This window comes from Anolis carolinensis, chromosome 2, assembly GCF_035594765.1.
Source record: "Anolis carolinensis isolate JA03-04 chromosome 2, rAnoCar3.1.pri, whole genome shotgun sequence".
In the NCBI taxonomy this organism is placed as follows: Eukaryota; Metazoa; Chordata; class Lepidosauria; order Squamata; family Dactyloidae; genus Anolis; species Anolis carolinensis.
Genome location: NC_085842.1, coordinates 158,299,584 through 158,314,676, shown reverse-complemented (window position 1 = coordinate 158,314,676; position 15,093 = coordinate 158,299,584). Strand labels below are relative to the sequence as shown.

Genomic DNA, 15,093 nt, shown 5'->3' with positions numbered 1-15,093 from the left:
TTTCTTACGCTTTTCTGTGGGCAAGCTGGTATATGGCATATGCTCTATATCTCAAAAACTAGAGGTGATAGAGGAAAATTGGTGCCATTTTTGGACTCAGTAGATCAAATATACCCAGAAACAAGTCTAACATTTAAAGCACCAAAATGTTTGCTGGCCTGTAATGGAAGTTAAGACTAGGAAGAAAAAGGAGCTGTTAACAGCACAGAGTACTTCCAATTCTATCCTCCTTTGACTATTTTTTTAAAATTATCTCTGGCTCTCATATTTCAAACTGGCCAGCCATAAGGGCTAGAAAATGTTTCCTAAAAGGTAAGCAATCAAGTGATTCAGAGGCAAAATGCTGATCCCTATATTCAGCTCCAAACTTTGTAGGTGGCTGCTTCATTCGCAGTGTCTTAGATTCTACTATGTTCATGTTCTGGGTGTGTCTTTAGCTGTTTACTAGAAATACGGTTTTTGGTTTCACTATCACTAGTAGCCTTTGCTCAATTGCTTTATTTATGCAAATACAAATGCAAGAAATCAGAGTAGGTCCTAGAAATAGCAGATTCAGTTGAGCTCATAGGAAAAATGTCACTGGGTCCTGAATTTCTAAATATGCATTGAGCAGAAGGGTCCTTGTCACAATTCCCCAGCACAAAGATTGCACATGGGTGGTGTGTGAAAACATTAGTTGGCTACTTGCAGAGGGGAAAACTGATCCATAGTAAGGATCGGGCACTTAGATGGTCGCGATGTATTCCCCAGACTAGCAAATAATAAGGATCGTTCCAATTAGCAACTATGTCACCCCAGGTTAACTTAATGAATTCCGGTCCGTAGGTTTAATTTCTTCTAGACCACTGCTTTTTAAAGTATGGGTCTTTACCAAATGGGATCCTCTTGTGTAACGCTGGGATCCCGAAACATTTGGGAGCAGTAAAAGGTTTTTGAATGCCACCCTACGCAAATCTATTAGCAACAACTTGCAGTGTTTACAGTAGACTCTACAGAAGATGCTTCAGCTGTGCTTCATAAAAAGGAAAAGTTGCCTGTTTAGCAAGCCTAGGAAGCAATGACGTATTTTCAGTAACGGTTTGATTTTATATTTATTTTACATACCTGGGGTCATGTAAAAATTATTGGGTGGGAAAGGTTTAAGAAGTCCTAGTCTAGACGACAGCCTTTTGTTCAACCTTTTGTTCTGGTAATGTTGCCATAAACACTGTGACCCATTTTCTTGTTGTGAACTGTATTTGCTAAGAAAAACTGCATCATCCAAACTGTTTATATAAGTGTTCGTACTTCTGCCCCTATTTCATTGCTGGATCAATGAAGCACACTCAAATAATACACATTTAGCTATTCCTCTGTCTTCTGGTAAGATATTCCCCTATACTTTGCCAAGCCTATTTCAAGAGCTTTTCTTTCATATAACCTGTGTTTTCCTAGATATACTGAAAGTTACCATTTGAGACATAACAAGCCTGTGTTAAGCATTCTTGAGGTTTACTTCAGTGACCAATATCCCAACAGGATATCTTGAATGACCACTAGGTGCAAAATTCAGTCCAAATGTTATTTTTCCTATAAAAAAAATAGTCAAGAAACATTTTTTCCATCTTTTATTTCAAAACAAAAAAAATTGTTCAAAATGAGACCAGTCAAGAGCTCCACAGAGGGGAAAGTGTATGGGACTGAGAGAGAAACAGGCCTGGCTATAGCATGAAAGATACAAAACTATAGAAACTTTCAATTAAAAAAAACCTGTACAAATAGTCCTAAGTATATAAATAAAACTAGCAGGGAAAATGAACCAAGACATGGAATGGGATGGGGGAGTCGAGAGCTCTCACCTTGTCTGTGGCAAATGGAAGCACAGATAAGTTGGTTTTGAGAGATCCAATACCTTTGACATGGACTTTTGAATGTATTCGCATCAGAAACGGGGCCAGAGGCAAACAAGTGCTTTCTTTTCTGTTGCTTTGAGTGCCAATGAGTTTGCAAAAGACTCATGTACATCTATGGAAAATTGGTGCTTTGATTTAGCTGACATGTTCTGTTATTAAGCAGGAATATAAAGTGTTTTAAAGCACATTGGAGAGCCTGAAGTTTACCATAGACGTGAACTAGCGGATGGATGGATGTTGTTTAGGATGGATGCCTATTGCTATCTGCTTTAAAGGCAAGTTGCTGTAGAGCAAGGCATCGGTACAAGCATCAAACCCACCAAGAAAGGACATATTGCTCCAGAGAAAAGTGCAGAAAAGTTATAAACTTGTCCAAGAGAGGAGTTTGGAGCTTGTTGCATTGGATTTCAGCATAACCTTAATCCACAGTGGATCTTTCTACTAGAGATGGGAAGACAGAAGAAAAAATACTACAGAGTCTGCAACCCTGAATGTTTACATGTTGGTTTGTCATCAGTGGTCAGAAGGATTGAGAGGGGTGCTATGGTTGCATTGCTTCTGACTATTTAACTCTTAGCAGGAGAAATGGTTTCAGCTCCATGGCTACTGAAGTGAGCTGGAGTTTGGAAGACAAAGGCTGAAGCCCTCCCCTTGGTCTTCCCCTGAAAGTTGCCAACAGCTATATTGGTACTGCCTCCTCAAGAGCAAATCTGTGGCAAAGATGGAAGCAGGAAATCACACACTCAGTACCTGGGACATTCTGCTGAGGATAGGACTGACCTGAAATCTGGTTGCAAACCAGTTGGTCTGCATTGGTCTGACACCATTTGCCTACACTTCTGGCTGTGTTACATGTTGGTTCTTCAGCTTTAGAGCCGTGCTTCTGAGAAGCATTATTTCCTTTTTTTGTAGAAGAGGTTCCCCAGTTCAAAAAGACGAATGCTTCACAGCAGATCGAGGAGGGTGTGCGCAAGAGAGGCAGGCAATGGCCAGTCTGGCTTCATCTTGTCCAGGATAAGCCAAGTCTAGAAGCCAAAAGAGGTTTTTCTTTTTAACAGCACCCTGGTGCTAAAAGTGAAAAATCTTTCTTTTTACACATAACCTAGAGTATAGATCATTTTTCCATAATATGGTAATCCTTGGCCAAAATGCATTCCTTCCCCTACCATTGCTATTAGGTTGTTGCTAACTCTGTTTTGGTTGTAGTACTTGACTTGGGTCCCAGGGGTTTCAAGGCAAATGTGGGGGTTTAAACAAAGCTAATCTCTGATCAACTATTTCCTTTGTCTCTGAATTCCTTATTTCCATAAAGCTTTTAGGAGGGCATAACAGTTAGAAAGTAGCCTCCATTCATTCAAGCACAGGACAGGAAGAAACGTTTTAAAGAAGAGAGGCTATGGCCATCACCCGTGGCTTTCCAAACCAAATGGCGGGTGCCAGTCTATAGCCTCCAGTTTAGATAGAAAGCTTTCTTTTTCTCCAGTGCAAAATGCACGGCCCCTGAAGGCTTTGTCTAAACCAAAAAAGGGGGAAAGAACCATTTTTATTACCTGTGTAGATTCCTTGCCATTGTTGGGGCCCCACACCGAGGCCACCAAACTTGTGTCCTCCCTTTAGGCAAAACACGTCTGTTCAGATTCGGACAAGCCAGCTAGGATTTACATATTACAAAGGATCTTTTTTTTAAAAAAACAGAGCAAAACAGTACATTTAACAAAACTCTCAGTAACTAGCAGCAACATGGGGATATTTTCTCATTAAAAACAAACATTTCCCCCTCTTCTCCCCCTCCCCCCGACCCCAGCGAGACAGAGGAACCCAGGTTATTTTTTTCTAAGGATAAGGTGGGGACCTTGTCCCTTGGAGAAGGTGCAGTTTGCCGGTTCAGGGATATACAAATGAACTGCAAGAGCATGTGAGGTAGATGTGTAGCTAAGAATGGCAAAAAAAAAAATTAAACTGGAACTGGTGAGTGGAAAAATGGAGGGAAATCATGAACCGGGTGTTGTTGTTTTTTAATTCCCCCAAATAGCACCAACAACTTCCAAGGAGGCCATGGTTTTAATGCAAGCATGGAATCAATAGGTAGACAAAGAGGTTTGGACGATGCAGCTCGCTTTTAAAAAATACCAGCATTGAAGAGGGACGAACAGATTTGAGACTCCCCTACAGTCTGCCAGGTCTCAGGAGACCTCTGGCTGTTTTCCCTTCTGCAGGATGGACAGGACTAAGCATGGGGCAGGAGATGGGCGGGTGCGTTGTGCGGAGGCTGCGGCAGGGAAAACGGCCTTGCAAGCACAGATCAGGACATGGTGAGAGGCTGCGGGGGCGGGGGTGACTTTCATGGCTAGCAGGACAAGAGAAAACCTAACTAGACTGGGACTGTAAAGTGCAGGGGCTTGTTCCCCCACTGGCAGAATGGGACAGGGGAAATCAAGGCACAAGATCAAAACTCCAGCAGCTCCAAAGGGCACGCTCTTGAGGTCACAACTTGTGTTCTGGCCCCAGGTTCAGCAAGTAATTACGCTGAATCATTGCTCCATGGCAACTCCAGAGCTTAAAAGAAGATGAGCAGCCATAATGTGACCTTCCTGCCCTCTGACCATGCCTTCAGTTGTAGTCTCCCACCAGGAAATGGGAGCTTAACCTAAGAAGACAAGAGGCAGCCTGGCCCCTTCCTTCCAGATCTGAGCTGGCACTGCAGAGAGGGAGCAGTGCCATTCAAAAGGAGGCCTCTGCAGCCCATGGAGGTTATCGATTAGGAAGAGAGAAGAAAGGAAAGTCAGAGTTTATCCTAAACCACAATTTGTTTCAGAATGGCAAATGGGGATAAGCTGCCCACAATCACCTATCTTGTTGGAGTAGATGTGACCCCTTGATGTGAGGGGCTAGGAAGCGCTTTAGGAAGGGGCTGGGAGAGTGAAAGCAAGACTAAGGAGCCCAAGGAGGCTTTAGAGTGATGAAACATCTGGTCCGTATTATAGCCATGCCCACAGCATCCCTCTTACGTCTGCCCACACACACACACACACACACACTCATTCACACACACACATACTACTTACAATCTTACATGGCCACACACCCAGTCCTAGCTTGCTTAATTCCTTCAAGACTGTTTTCTACTCTAACCTGGTTTTCTACCCTGTAGCCACAACCTTATTCGCATAGTCAGGGTCACTTGTCGCCTTTCTGTCTTTTTACACATATACACCCTTCTCTTGGCTCTTTGGTTTGCTCCCTTACCATTTTTACATTCATTTTTCCTTCTTGTAGTGGATCTTACTAGGCAACTACTGAGCTTCATACATTACCTGTTCATCACAGAATTTGGAGGAAAAAAAATTGCACCACCAACATCCAGAATTGCCCATGACCAGAGGCTGTGCTAGCAGCCATAGCCAAAAAAGGTCATTCTTCCAAGCTCTAATCCTTTAAAAGAACAAATTACACTATGCCTGGGAGGGTTTGGTTATTTTGTGTCTTGTAAATTTCACATTTGTGTTCCTAGTGAAAAGATTCCTATATTTAATTACAGTAGAATACCAGCATTTTTCCTTTATGACAAGTGATTGAAAACCAAAAGCCCAGCTTTGCCCATATTCTAATATTATTCTAATATTCACACTTATTTTCCAAAATGGATTTCAAACTCAAATGATAAGTTATTCATAAAAAGGGAACATTTATAGTAACTGAACAGTAGTTCTGTGGCTGTTTGTGGTTACACAAATCCCACAAATATCCTGGTTTAATAAGCCACATTTGATCATTTAAAGGCCTTTAAGCACTGTTTAACCATTATTAAGTTACATCTGAATGCCTGAGCCATAGTTAAAAATGAGCTGCAAAAGAAAGATGTGAAACTATAGGGTTAAGTGAACCTGAAAGCAATTGATTAAATTAACCATAGTTATTCCTTTTGCACCAAGAAAGGCATGATAACCAACTAATCTGTCATACATGCTGCCCTGGTAAAGTCCAAGCCATGGTTTCATTAGATGCCTTTAACTTTAACTAGGAGTACAGTGACATGCTTTGGAATTGCTAAAAATGATTAAACCTTGCTACTACAGCAAGTTTTTGCACAAGAGTTAGGTCAGTGAGTTGGGTATTTTTTCCTAGGGGAAGGCATCAAAATTGTAGACACCAGGCTTACACTGGGAGGAAACCATTTTCAAATTCTAAGCCACAACCATCATATTTCTATTGGTCTACTGGATTTCCAACTCTTGCCTAAGTTAATGCATATAAACTTCATATGGATTTATGCAAGAAAAAGAATAAGAGATGAAAGCGAGTGCCCGTTCACAAAATAAGGCACTTCAGTTTTGCTCAGCACCTTGAGGGTAAGAGAACTGCCACCTGGCTAATTCACAACTCACTAACCAACACTCTGGCAAAAGGGAGATGTTAAGCAAGGCTCACTTATACCAAGATGCCTCTTTAACTAGAATCTGAGGGTTGCTGCAAGGAAGGCATCAGTTTCTTGACATGTTTGTGCCACCACCATGCCCACCAGCGGCAAAAGAAGAGGTGGGGGAACAATAACCAGTGGGTAATAAGCTATACAAATGAGCAGGTACATTTTGGAAACCTCCAACACTCCTGTTGGGAGCTAAACCCAATCCTATTCACAGTCAGGACAACACTTTCAACAAGCAAGCAAACCAAAGGCAGCCTGAAAAAAAAAAACAGGGGAACACAAGCACCCTGAGTACGCCACAAACCCAGTTATATTGGGGTGCCTACTTCAAATGCCATCCTACCACAAACTCCCAGCACGTGGGTGATGTATGCACACATGCACAAACACACACATGCTCTCTCTCCCCAGCTCCTTCCTTCCTTTGTTCACTTGACATCCATGTGGCCTCCGCAGTTTGTCCTCCCTGATTGTCAGCTGCATAAGAGCAATTTCCTTGAAGGACTGGGCTAGGCGTCAAGAGTGAGGGTGCGGTGCAGTACAGTGGGGCACAGAGCAAGATTTCTCAGAATCACATCCATGAAAGTCTGGGAAAGCCACATTACAAAACATGGCAAAAGGAGCAGCTTCATGCCAACCTGGCTGGGGTGATTTTACGGTGGCAGAGAGAATAAGACATTTAGCACCATCTGGTTGGGGAAAAGCAATGAGGGTGGGATGGAGGGTGGAAGAAGAAGAAGAGAAGGAGGGAAGCATGCAGAGAGGTGTCTAAAGCACTTGGTACCTTCAAGAGGCTCGCCGGGGAAAACGCGCTGTAGGAAGGGCCGGATTATTGCACATAGTCGCTTGCTATTGCGAGTTGGGAGGGAGCCAGCAACCAAGGGCTGCGTGTGCGGCAGGGAAAGGGGGGGGCGGTGGCGCGGGGAACGTGCATAGTAACTAGGATCTCCGTTTCAGAGGGAGGGAAGAGTCCTGCCGCCAGCTCTGGCAAGGTGCTGGATGCGCCCTGGCAAGTATTTTTTTAAAGCAACTGGAGCAGGCCTCCCTGAATCCCTGCCAGCGGGAAGCATCGACACCTGCCTCTCCGCCACCCCCGGCCACGACTGGGTTGTCCAAAACATAGACGCGCTGTGCACCTGGGCTTAACAGGCATGCAGGAATTGGAGAGGGCACACGGCAGCACAGTCCGGACCGCAGGCGGCAGAAGGCACTGTGTGTGTATGTGAGTGTGAGAGAGAGTGTGACCCGGGGGCAGGGGAGGAAGTGCTGCTGCTGGTGCTGGCGGCAACATCTCCGTTCGGTGTCCAAGAGTCCAGAAGTAGCGACACATCACTGGCGGCAGGTTCCTCAGTCAGTTTATTGTTCTCGTGAACCAGGGCACGGCAGGTTGGGGAGAAGATCCATGTGGAAGCCAAGAAGAGTCCGCGCAGAAGCTCAAATCCGAGTCCAAAGCATCCAGCGAGAACCGGTCCCATCAGAACAGGGCAGAAAATGAGGTCTCAAGCAAACTCTGTTTCTCTCTCTTTTCAGCTGGGGCAAAGTTTATGCCAAAAGAAAAATATAATAATATTCCGTTCATCAGACGCCACCAACTGCTTAGTCTCCCTCCAACTTGACAAGGTTTATGCAAGCCCCTCTCGCTGCCGTCAAAAAGTTCAACTTTTTTTTGTTGGTTTCTTTTTTTGTAGATTTTTTTGTAGATTTCCTTTTTTTGTTTTTTTGTAAATTTGTCTTTTTTAGAAAAAAAATTGACCCTCTTGAAATAATAAAATAATCCTTTCAAAGCAAAATTCCCTCCCACAACTCCAACCCCAAGGGAAAAAAGAAGGAAAAAAAAGTCTGCATTGATTTTTATCCTACAGCCGCAAGGTGGGGCTTTCTCGGAGCAACCTTATTTTTCTTATAAAACAACCCAAAAAAAGTTATTCAAACACTTTTGCATATTTGTCCTTTAAAAATCTTTTTAAGTGACCAAAGAAAATAAAAACAAAACAAATCCAAAGGAGCAAAAATGTCCTCCCAGAGCCATCTTTCGGAAAGAAAGCAGGGAAAAAACAGTTCTTCTCTGGGGGATTCTGTGGCATCCAAAGCATTTGACTTCGTTGTTAACCAGAAAATAAACGCGCAAACACACGCACACGCACACACACCCACGCACAAAAAATGTTTTCCTTGTATTAAAATAGTCCTTAGTCCATCTGTACATCTAAAGGATGGGGGATATTCTTTCCACCCCGACCTCTAACCTCCTTTGGTTCCTCGGTGTCAAAAGTCTATTGCAGTTATTTCCTTCTTAAAAAACAAAAAAACAAAACAGAACAACCATTTTCCTTGTCAAAAAAAGAGGGGAAAAAGCAAAAACAAAAACAATTCCATCTTCTAAACGCAGCACGATTTAAAAAAAAAAACACACAAATGAACACAAAAAAGTTGTCTCCCTCGAAGTGATTGCCCAGAGCCGAGCTGCTCGATGGCACTAAAAAGGAGAAAGATGCAGGATTACAAGAAGCCCCAATGTCACCCCCACCCCACTCACTCTCTGAGCTGGACTCTAAGGGGGGCTGCAAGTGAGGGTGGCCTGCTGCCAGCGTGGATGAGAGAAGTCTGGGTAAGGAAGGGCTGGGATGGGAGAACATGGCTATGGTTCATGCAGGGAAGCTACCTGGGAAGCCTGCCTTACCCAGAAACACAGAGGGAGCCAGACTCAGCCTGGGCAAAAACCACTGTGGTGTAATGGTTTTATAGTTGGATTACGACTAGGGTTAAAATCCCCATTTGGGCATCCACCTTGGTCAAGTCACATGCTCTCAGCCTCAGAGGAAGGCAAGGGCAAACCTCCTTTGAACACAGTGCACCAAGAAAATTCCACAACCTTAGGGCTACAATAAGTCAAAAATGACTTGAAGGAACTGGGTTGCTGTGAGTTTTCCGGGATTTATGGCCATGTTCCAGAAGCATTTTTTCCTGACATTTCACCTGCATCTATGGCAGGCATGCTCAGAGGTTGTGAGGTCTGTTGGAAACTAGGCAAGTGAGGTTTAGATATCTGTGGAAAGCCCAGGGTGAGAGAAAGAACTCTTGTCTGTTTGAGGCAGGTGTGAATGTTGCAATTGGTCACCTTGATTAGCATTGCAGCTTACTGCCTGGGCAAATCCTTTGTTGGGAGGTGTTAGCTGGCCCTGATTGATTCATGTCTGGAATTCCTCTGTTTTCTGTGTGGTGTTCTTTATTTACCATCCTGATTTTAGAGTTTTTAAATACTGGTAACCAGATTCTGTTCATTTTCATGGTTTCCTCCTTTCTATTGAAATTGTCCACATGCTTATGGATTTCAGTGGTTTCTCTGTGTGGTATGACATGGTGGTTGTTAGAGTGGTCCAGCATTTCTGTGTTCTCAAATAATATACTGTGTCCAGGTTGGTTCATCAGTCTGGACTTGAAGGAACTTAAAAACAAGGACTCACCCTATGGGTTCCCACCATGGGATAGGTTAGTTGGCCTTTATAACACTATTCCTATTGGGTACCAAAGTGCCTGCGTGTGGAAAAGCCCTCTTTACCTCCCTCTGGTAACGTGGTTTCAGTGGCTGGAGTCCTGGTGCCAAGCCAGGGACTCGCATCATTGGGCCTTTGCCTTGCTAATTCCAGCGAGGCCAAGACTCCTTCTGAAACTCCTTCTGAAACACTTACAGTTTGAATCTGAGGCTTGGGGGCAGAAGGTAAGGAACAAGCTTGATATGTGTACAGTCTTTGCTTGTGACTATAACTCTTCTTGTTGCGGAGTCCTTTATTATGGCAACTCTATTACGGGGTTTTGTTGGCAAGATGTATTCAGAAGGTTTTCCATTGTCTCCCTCTGAGACAGAAAGAGTGTGGTTTGACCAAAGTTGCCCAATGGCTTTCCATAGCCAGGTGAGTATTCAAACCTGGTCTCCAGAGACATCATCCAGTGCTCACATCTCTACACCACAATGTCCTTCTTGGTTGTAGCTCAGCAGGAAGAATAATGTGCCAGAGAGCTTGTAGTCCTAACAAACTCTTACACTTTTAACCTTGACATAACCACAAAGGGTTCAGTGATATCATTCTCACTCTGATTAATGGATGAACCACTGTGGGCCCACCATCACTTGTGCTCAAATGGTCTTTCTTCTGGCCTTCACCAGGGCCCCCAATCCCATCCCCAGCCCCTCTGGAACTGTCCAAGAAGACAGAAGTAATAGATTCCTTCCCTCCACCACGACCTGCCCACCTCCCACCACTTCCCCAGCCTTACCTGTTGTTACTTGTTGTACTGATACGGATAGGCAGCATGATCCGATGGGGACTCCACTGTCACGTGGCTCTGCTGGCCACTGTTCTCCTGTGACAAAACACTCATGGGAAAAATGCGATGGCAAATGTTTTTCCCCCCAACATTTCAACCCCACATGTTGGTTTCAGGCAAACTGGGCTTGCAGAAATCCTTTCTCTAAAGCAGATCTTGGGCAACCCACATTTGTGGGATCACATACTACAGAATTCACCAGCCAACATGGCTAAACTATTTCTGAGAGTTAGAGTCTCAAAAAGTAACTTTTCCAAACCCTGTTCTAAAGATTACTGACAGCTATCTGCTGGGACTTGATGGAGTCTCAAAGGCCTTCTCATCTTATCCCCAAAATAATGCCTAACCCCCTGCCTGCTCCCTTCCTCAGTAGGTAACACCGGGCCTTGTGGCTACAAGGCAGAAGAAGAGACTTCTTCCATATCCTGGCTTCCAGGACTTGTTTCAGGATGAGTCAATAGGTATCACTAACATCTTTCCAGCCAGGAACAGTTTCCTTACAGTTCTTGAAAAAATAGGCATAATACAAGGAGGATTGTGATACAACTATTATTTTCAATCCAGGATGCTTTCCCTTTACAAAATGCCTGTTCTCTCAATCAGGAATACTGACAGATTTCAGATACTGATTGGAGACAAGAGCAAGTCCTTTTCATTTCCCTTTTGGGGAGGGTGGGGGATTCTGGAAGGAAGCGCTTTGTAAGGGAGTCTTTCCAAGGAGAAACTCCACCTGCCTGATGTTGAACATCCTTGGATCAAATGCAGTCCACAGGATTTCTGTGCTTCCAGCAAACAAACCCAGTGCTAAAACAGCTTATCAAGGATCCTTGGATAAATAGACTGATCAACCCAGCTTATAAATACCCTAGCTATGGTGTATCTAAAGTCAGTGGGAGCCCTGGTGGCGCAATGGGAGGGGAGAGGCAGGGGAGAGGGGTGAGCTCCCATCTGTCAGCTCCAGCTTCCCATGCAGGGACATGAGAGAAGCTTCCCACAGGATGTTAAAATATCCAAACATATGTTGGGCAACGTCCTTGCAGACAGCCAATTCTCTCACACTAGGAGCGACTTGCAGTTTCTCAAATCACTTCTAACACGAAAAAAAATCTACAGTCAGTGACCACCAATTCTGAGCAGAATGAAGGGATGCCTTACCTCAACTGCGACACTAGAGGAAGGCACCGGTGTGTACTGGGGGATGTAGGCTCCTTGCATAGCTGCCGCTGCTGCCGCTGCCGCCGGCATATACTAGTGGAGTGGAGAAGCGGAGATGTTCAGAACCTGGGGAAAAGGCTCTTAAAAGGGGAGGAAAGGGAAGGAAGTGGAAGAAGGCCTTCCTTACCGTGCCAGCACTGCTGAGGGAGAGATGGCCCAGCTGCTGGGTGAGGGGCCCCATCATGGAAGTGGGCTGGATGGAAATTGCATGATCCATGGCAGGCGTCAGCACTGTCCCCTGCTTGGCAAAAGGGGAGGATATGTGTGAGTGAGTGAGAGAAAGAGAGAATGAATGTTGATGGAAACAAAATGACAGGAATGTGGCAACAAAGGAAGGTGGCCTCTACAGGGCCTGAGAGTAGCTTATGGTGCAGGAATCAGAGTTAGAAGATACCTCATGGACCATCCAGTCCAACCCCCTGCTAAGGAGTAGGAAAACTGCATTTAGGAGACAGTGACCACCAAATAAATCCACCTCCTGAAGGGCAGATTCCCCAGGAAATAAAATCCAACAACAACGGAGGAGACACTCCCAGCTATAAGAGCCTTGAATTGTCACTTGCAAAAAATAGCACAAGACAAGGGCGTTAGGAGAAGAGTTTGGGGAGGAAGGGCTCTCACCGTAGGCTGCATGAGGTATGACTGATGGTGCATCCAGGACGGGCTGTGAACCTAGAGGTCGTAAGAAATATTTATATCAATATATTTCTTATATATAATTTCAGCAATTCTTAAAACGGCCTCAAAATGTAAACTGACATCACTGACAAGGAAAGTTTTGAAAAATAATGGCATGAAAACAAAGCCATGTGGTAAACGTATGACTGAGACTAGATTGAAAACATGGACTTCCTGTTTCACTGCTCACACTTCTATTATTATGGTTATGATTATGATGATTATTATTATTATTACAGAGTTTTCTATGCCACCTATCTCCAGAATGGACCCACGGCGACTCACATCATATTAAAAGTATACATAGGTAAAGGTAAAGTTTTTCCCCTGACATGAAGTCTAATCGTGTCCGACTCTGGGGGTTGGTGTTCATCTCCATTTTGAATCCGAAGAGCTAGCATTGTCCGTAGATGTCTCCAAGATCATGTGGCCGGCATGACTGCATGGAGCGCCATTACCTTCCCACTGGAGTGGTACCTATTTATCTACTCACATTTGCATGTTTTCGAACTACTAGGTTGGCAGAAGCTGGGGTTAACAGTGGGAGCTCACCCACTCCCCAAATTCGAACTACCGACCTTTCAGTCAGCAAGTTCAGCAGCTCAGCAGTTTAACCTACTGTGCCACCGGGGGCTCAAAATATACATACCAATAATTAAAAGCCATAACTAAGCAACTATTAGAGATTCAATAATCCTTAAAAAACTTTCCATATTATTAAACATTAAAAGTTAAAATCAGTCTAAAATTTCCACTCTTTTGTACCCTGGCTTTGGTAAAAGCTATTTCTAAGCGCCAAAACAGATGTGGTAGCTATACAATCGTTTGTCTGAACAAGACCACACCAACTTAAAACTCTCCAGACATTTTGGATGAAAATTCCCATCTTCCTCAACCATGATTGGTAGGACTAACAGAATCAGCAGTCTCAAACAGAACCCAGGATAGGATCAGAAACTACTGAGATTGAACCCGCTGGGGAAAGAGGGTTGGTTTTTGAAAGTGAGGGCTAAGGGGATCTTATTTTTGGAATTGCTGAGGCCAGGTAAACTTTCTCTGCCCCTATTATTGACTTCTTTGCGCAACCTCTTCCACCACTTTTCCCTTCACCAAGTTCCAGGTTCTGGTATCATAACTCAGCTAATGGGAAAAATGTCAAGGGAGACCACTAAGAGTTAAGCTACAAGCAGAGCACAAACTTAGGAGGTGCTCCTTCCACTTTTCCCCATTTTACTTTAAAAATCAGATCTTAAATCTTCAAAAATAAGATTTTAAAGATCTTCAATCTTCAATTCTTCTGTGACTGAGTTATAACCAATAAGCCATTCCTTAATCACAATGTCACACCATCAGTACCTGAGACTCACTCTCAATCCATGCCACACAGCCTCTGAGGATGCCTGCCATAGATGTGGGAGAAATGTCAGGAGAGAATACTTCTGGAACATGGCCACACAGCCCGAAAGACATACAACAACCCTGTGATCCCGGCCATGAAAACCTTCGACAACTCACTCTCAATTGCTAGAACCATGTTTTTGCTCACATTTTCTTATCTTCTGTGGCCCTCCCTAGGCAAATTTACCTATCAGTCATGTGCGTAAAAGGAGGAAGATGCACACCAGGGCCCCATCCCTCCATTTTCTGTATTGTTGTCCCCACCAACATTTGGGTGTGGATGGGTCTTGTGGTAAACGTACTTGGTAAGAGGAAACAGGCGATGGGAGATAAGGAGAGAGGGCAGTCTGGGCAATCATCCTGTTCGGGGCCAGGCTGTAGGGCGTTGTGTAGAACCTGTAGAGGATGTGGGGGGAGAAAGTTCAAGCTTCATGCCAAAACTGAGAGAAATGTAAATGAAGCCCTCTCCCTTTTCTTCATAGGCTGGCATGCAGATGTCTTTTCTGCAAGGCCCCTTGAAGATCAGGGTTCACAAAGACAGTGGCAAAGCAGAGGACCTACCCGTTCTGTAGTGCTGTCGTGGGATCATAGGTCAAGGTCATCCCGCCCTGCATGGAAAGACTGTACAGTTCATATATAGAGCCATGCTCCCACATTTTCTCCTCGCCTTTCAGAACCAGTCAGTAACTGCTTCTTGTTCTAAAGCAGTGGCTCCCAAACTTATTTGGCCAACCTCCCCCTTTCCAGAAAAAATATTACTCAGCGCCCCCTGGAAAGGGGGGCGTGGCTTAGAAGGGTGGGTGTGGCTCCTGCTCAAGAGGGCAAGGCTGAGCCTCTCCCCTAGTCCAAGATGCAGGGCTGGGATGGGGAGGGGGAGGTTGGCGGGGCCACAAATGGGCAGCCAGGACTGGGATGGGCGGAGTTACGAGCTCTGAGGCAGGGCGGAGCTTCTATCCCTGTCCTGCAGCACCTGCCAGGACACATGAGGCAATGCTAGAGGAGGGGGCGGGGCCTCTTCCCAAGTGCCTGATGGGGCTGAACCTCTACACCCCGCCCCTGTGTTCTAACAAGCGCCTCAGGAGAGGTATACAGAGGCTCAGCCCTGTCTCGCGCTCTTGGGAAGAGGCCCCGCCCCTTCCCTAGCTCCGCCCCCTGTGT

At 44.8% G+C, this 15,093-nt stretch overlaps 1 protein-coding gene across 4 annotated transcripts in view; it reads right to left on the bottom strand.

The window, feature by feature from the left end:
- Positions 1-7,656: 7,656 nt before the first annotated feature.
- rbms2 (RNA binding motif single stranded interacting protein 2) overlaps positions 7,657-15,093 on the bottom strand; it is an 85,518-nt gene continuing 78,081 nt past the window's right edge. For all 4 annotated transcript variants that reach the window (XM_008103986.3, XM_008103987.3, XM_003216937.4 and 1 more), the window contains 7 exons: positions 14,497-14,543; positions 14,238-14,331; positions 12,481-12,531; positions 11,987-12,097; positions 11,800-11,892; positions 10,594-10,680; positions 7,657-8,794 (listed from right to left, as the gene is read on the bottom strand). In XM_008103986.3, coding sequence (XP_008102193.1) covers positions 10,600-10,680; positions 11,800-11,892; positions 11,987-12,097; positions 12,481-12,531; positions 14,238-14,331; positions 14,497-14,543 — 477 coding nt within the window. In that variant the 3' untranslated portion in view covers positions 7,657-8,794; positions 10,594-10,599. The remainder of the gene's footprint in view (positions 8,795-10,593; positions 10,681-11,799; positions 11,893-11,986; positions 12,098-12,480; positions 12,532-14,237; positions 14,332-14,496; positions 14,544-15,093) is intronic.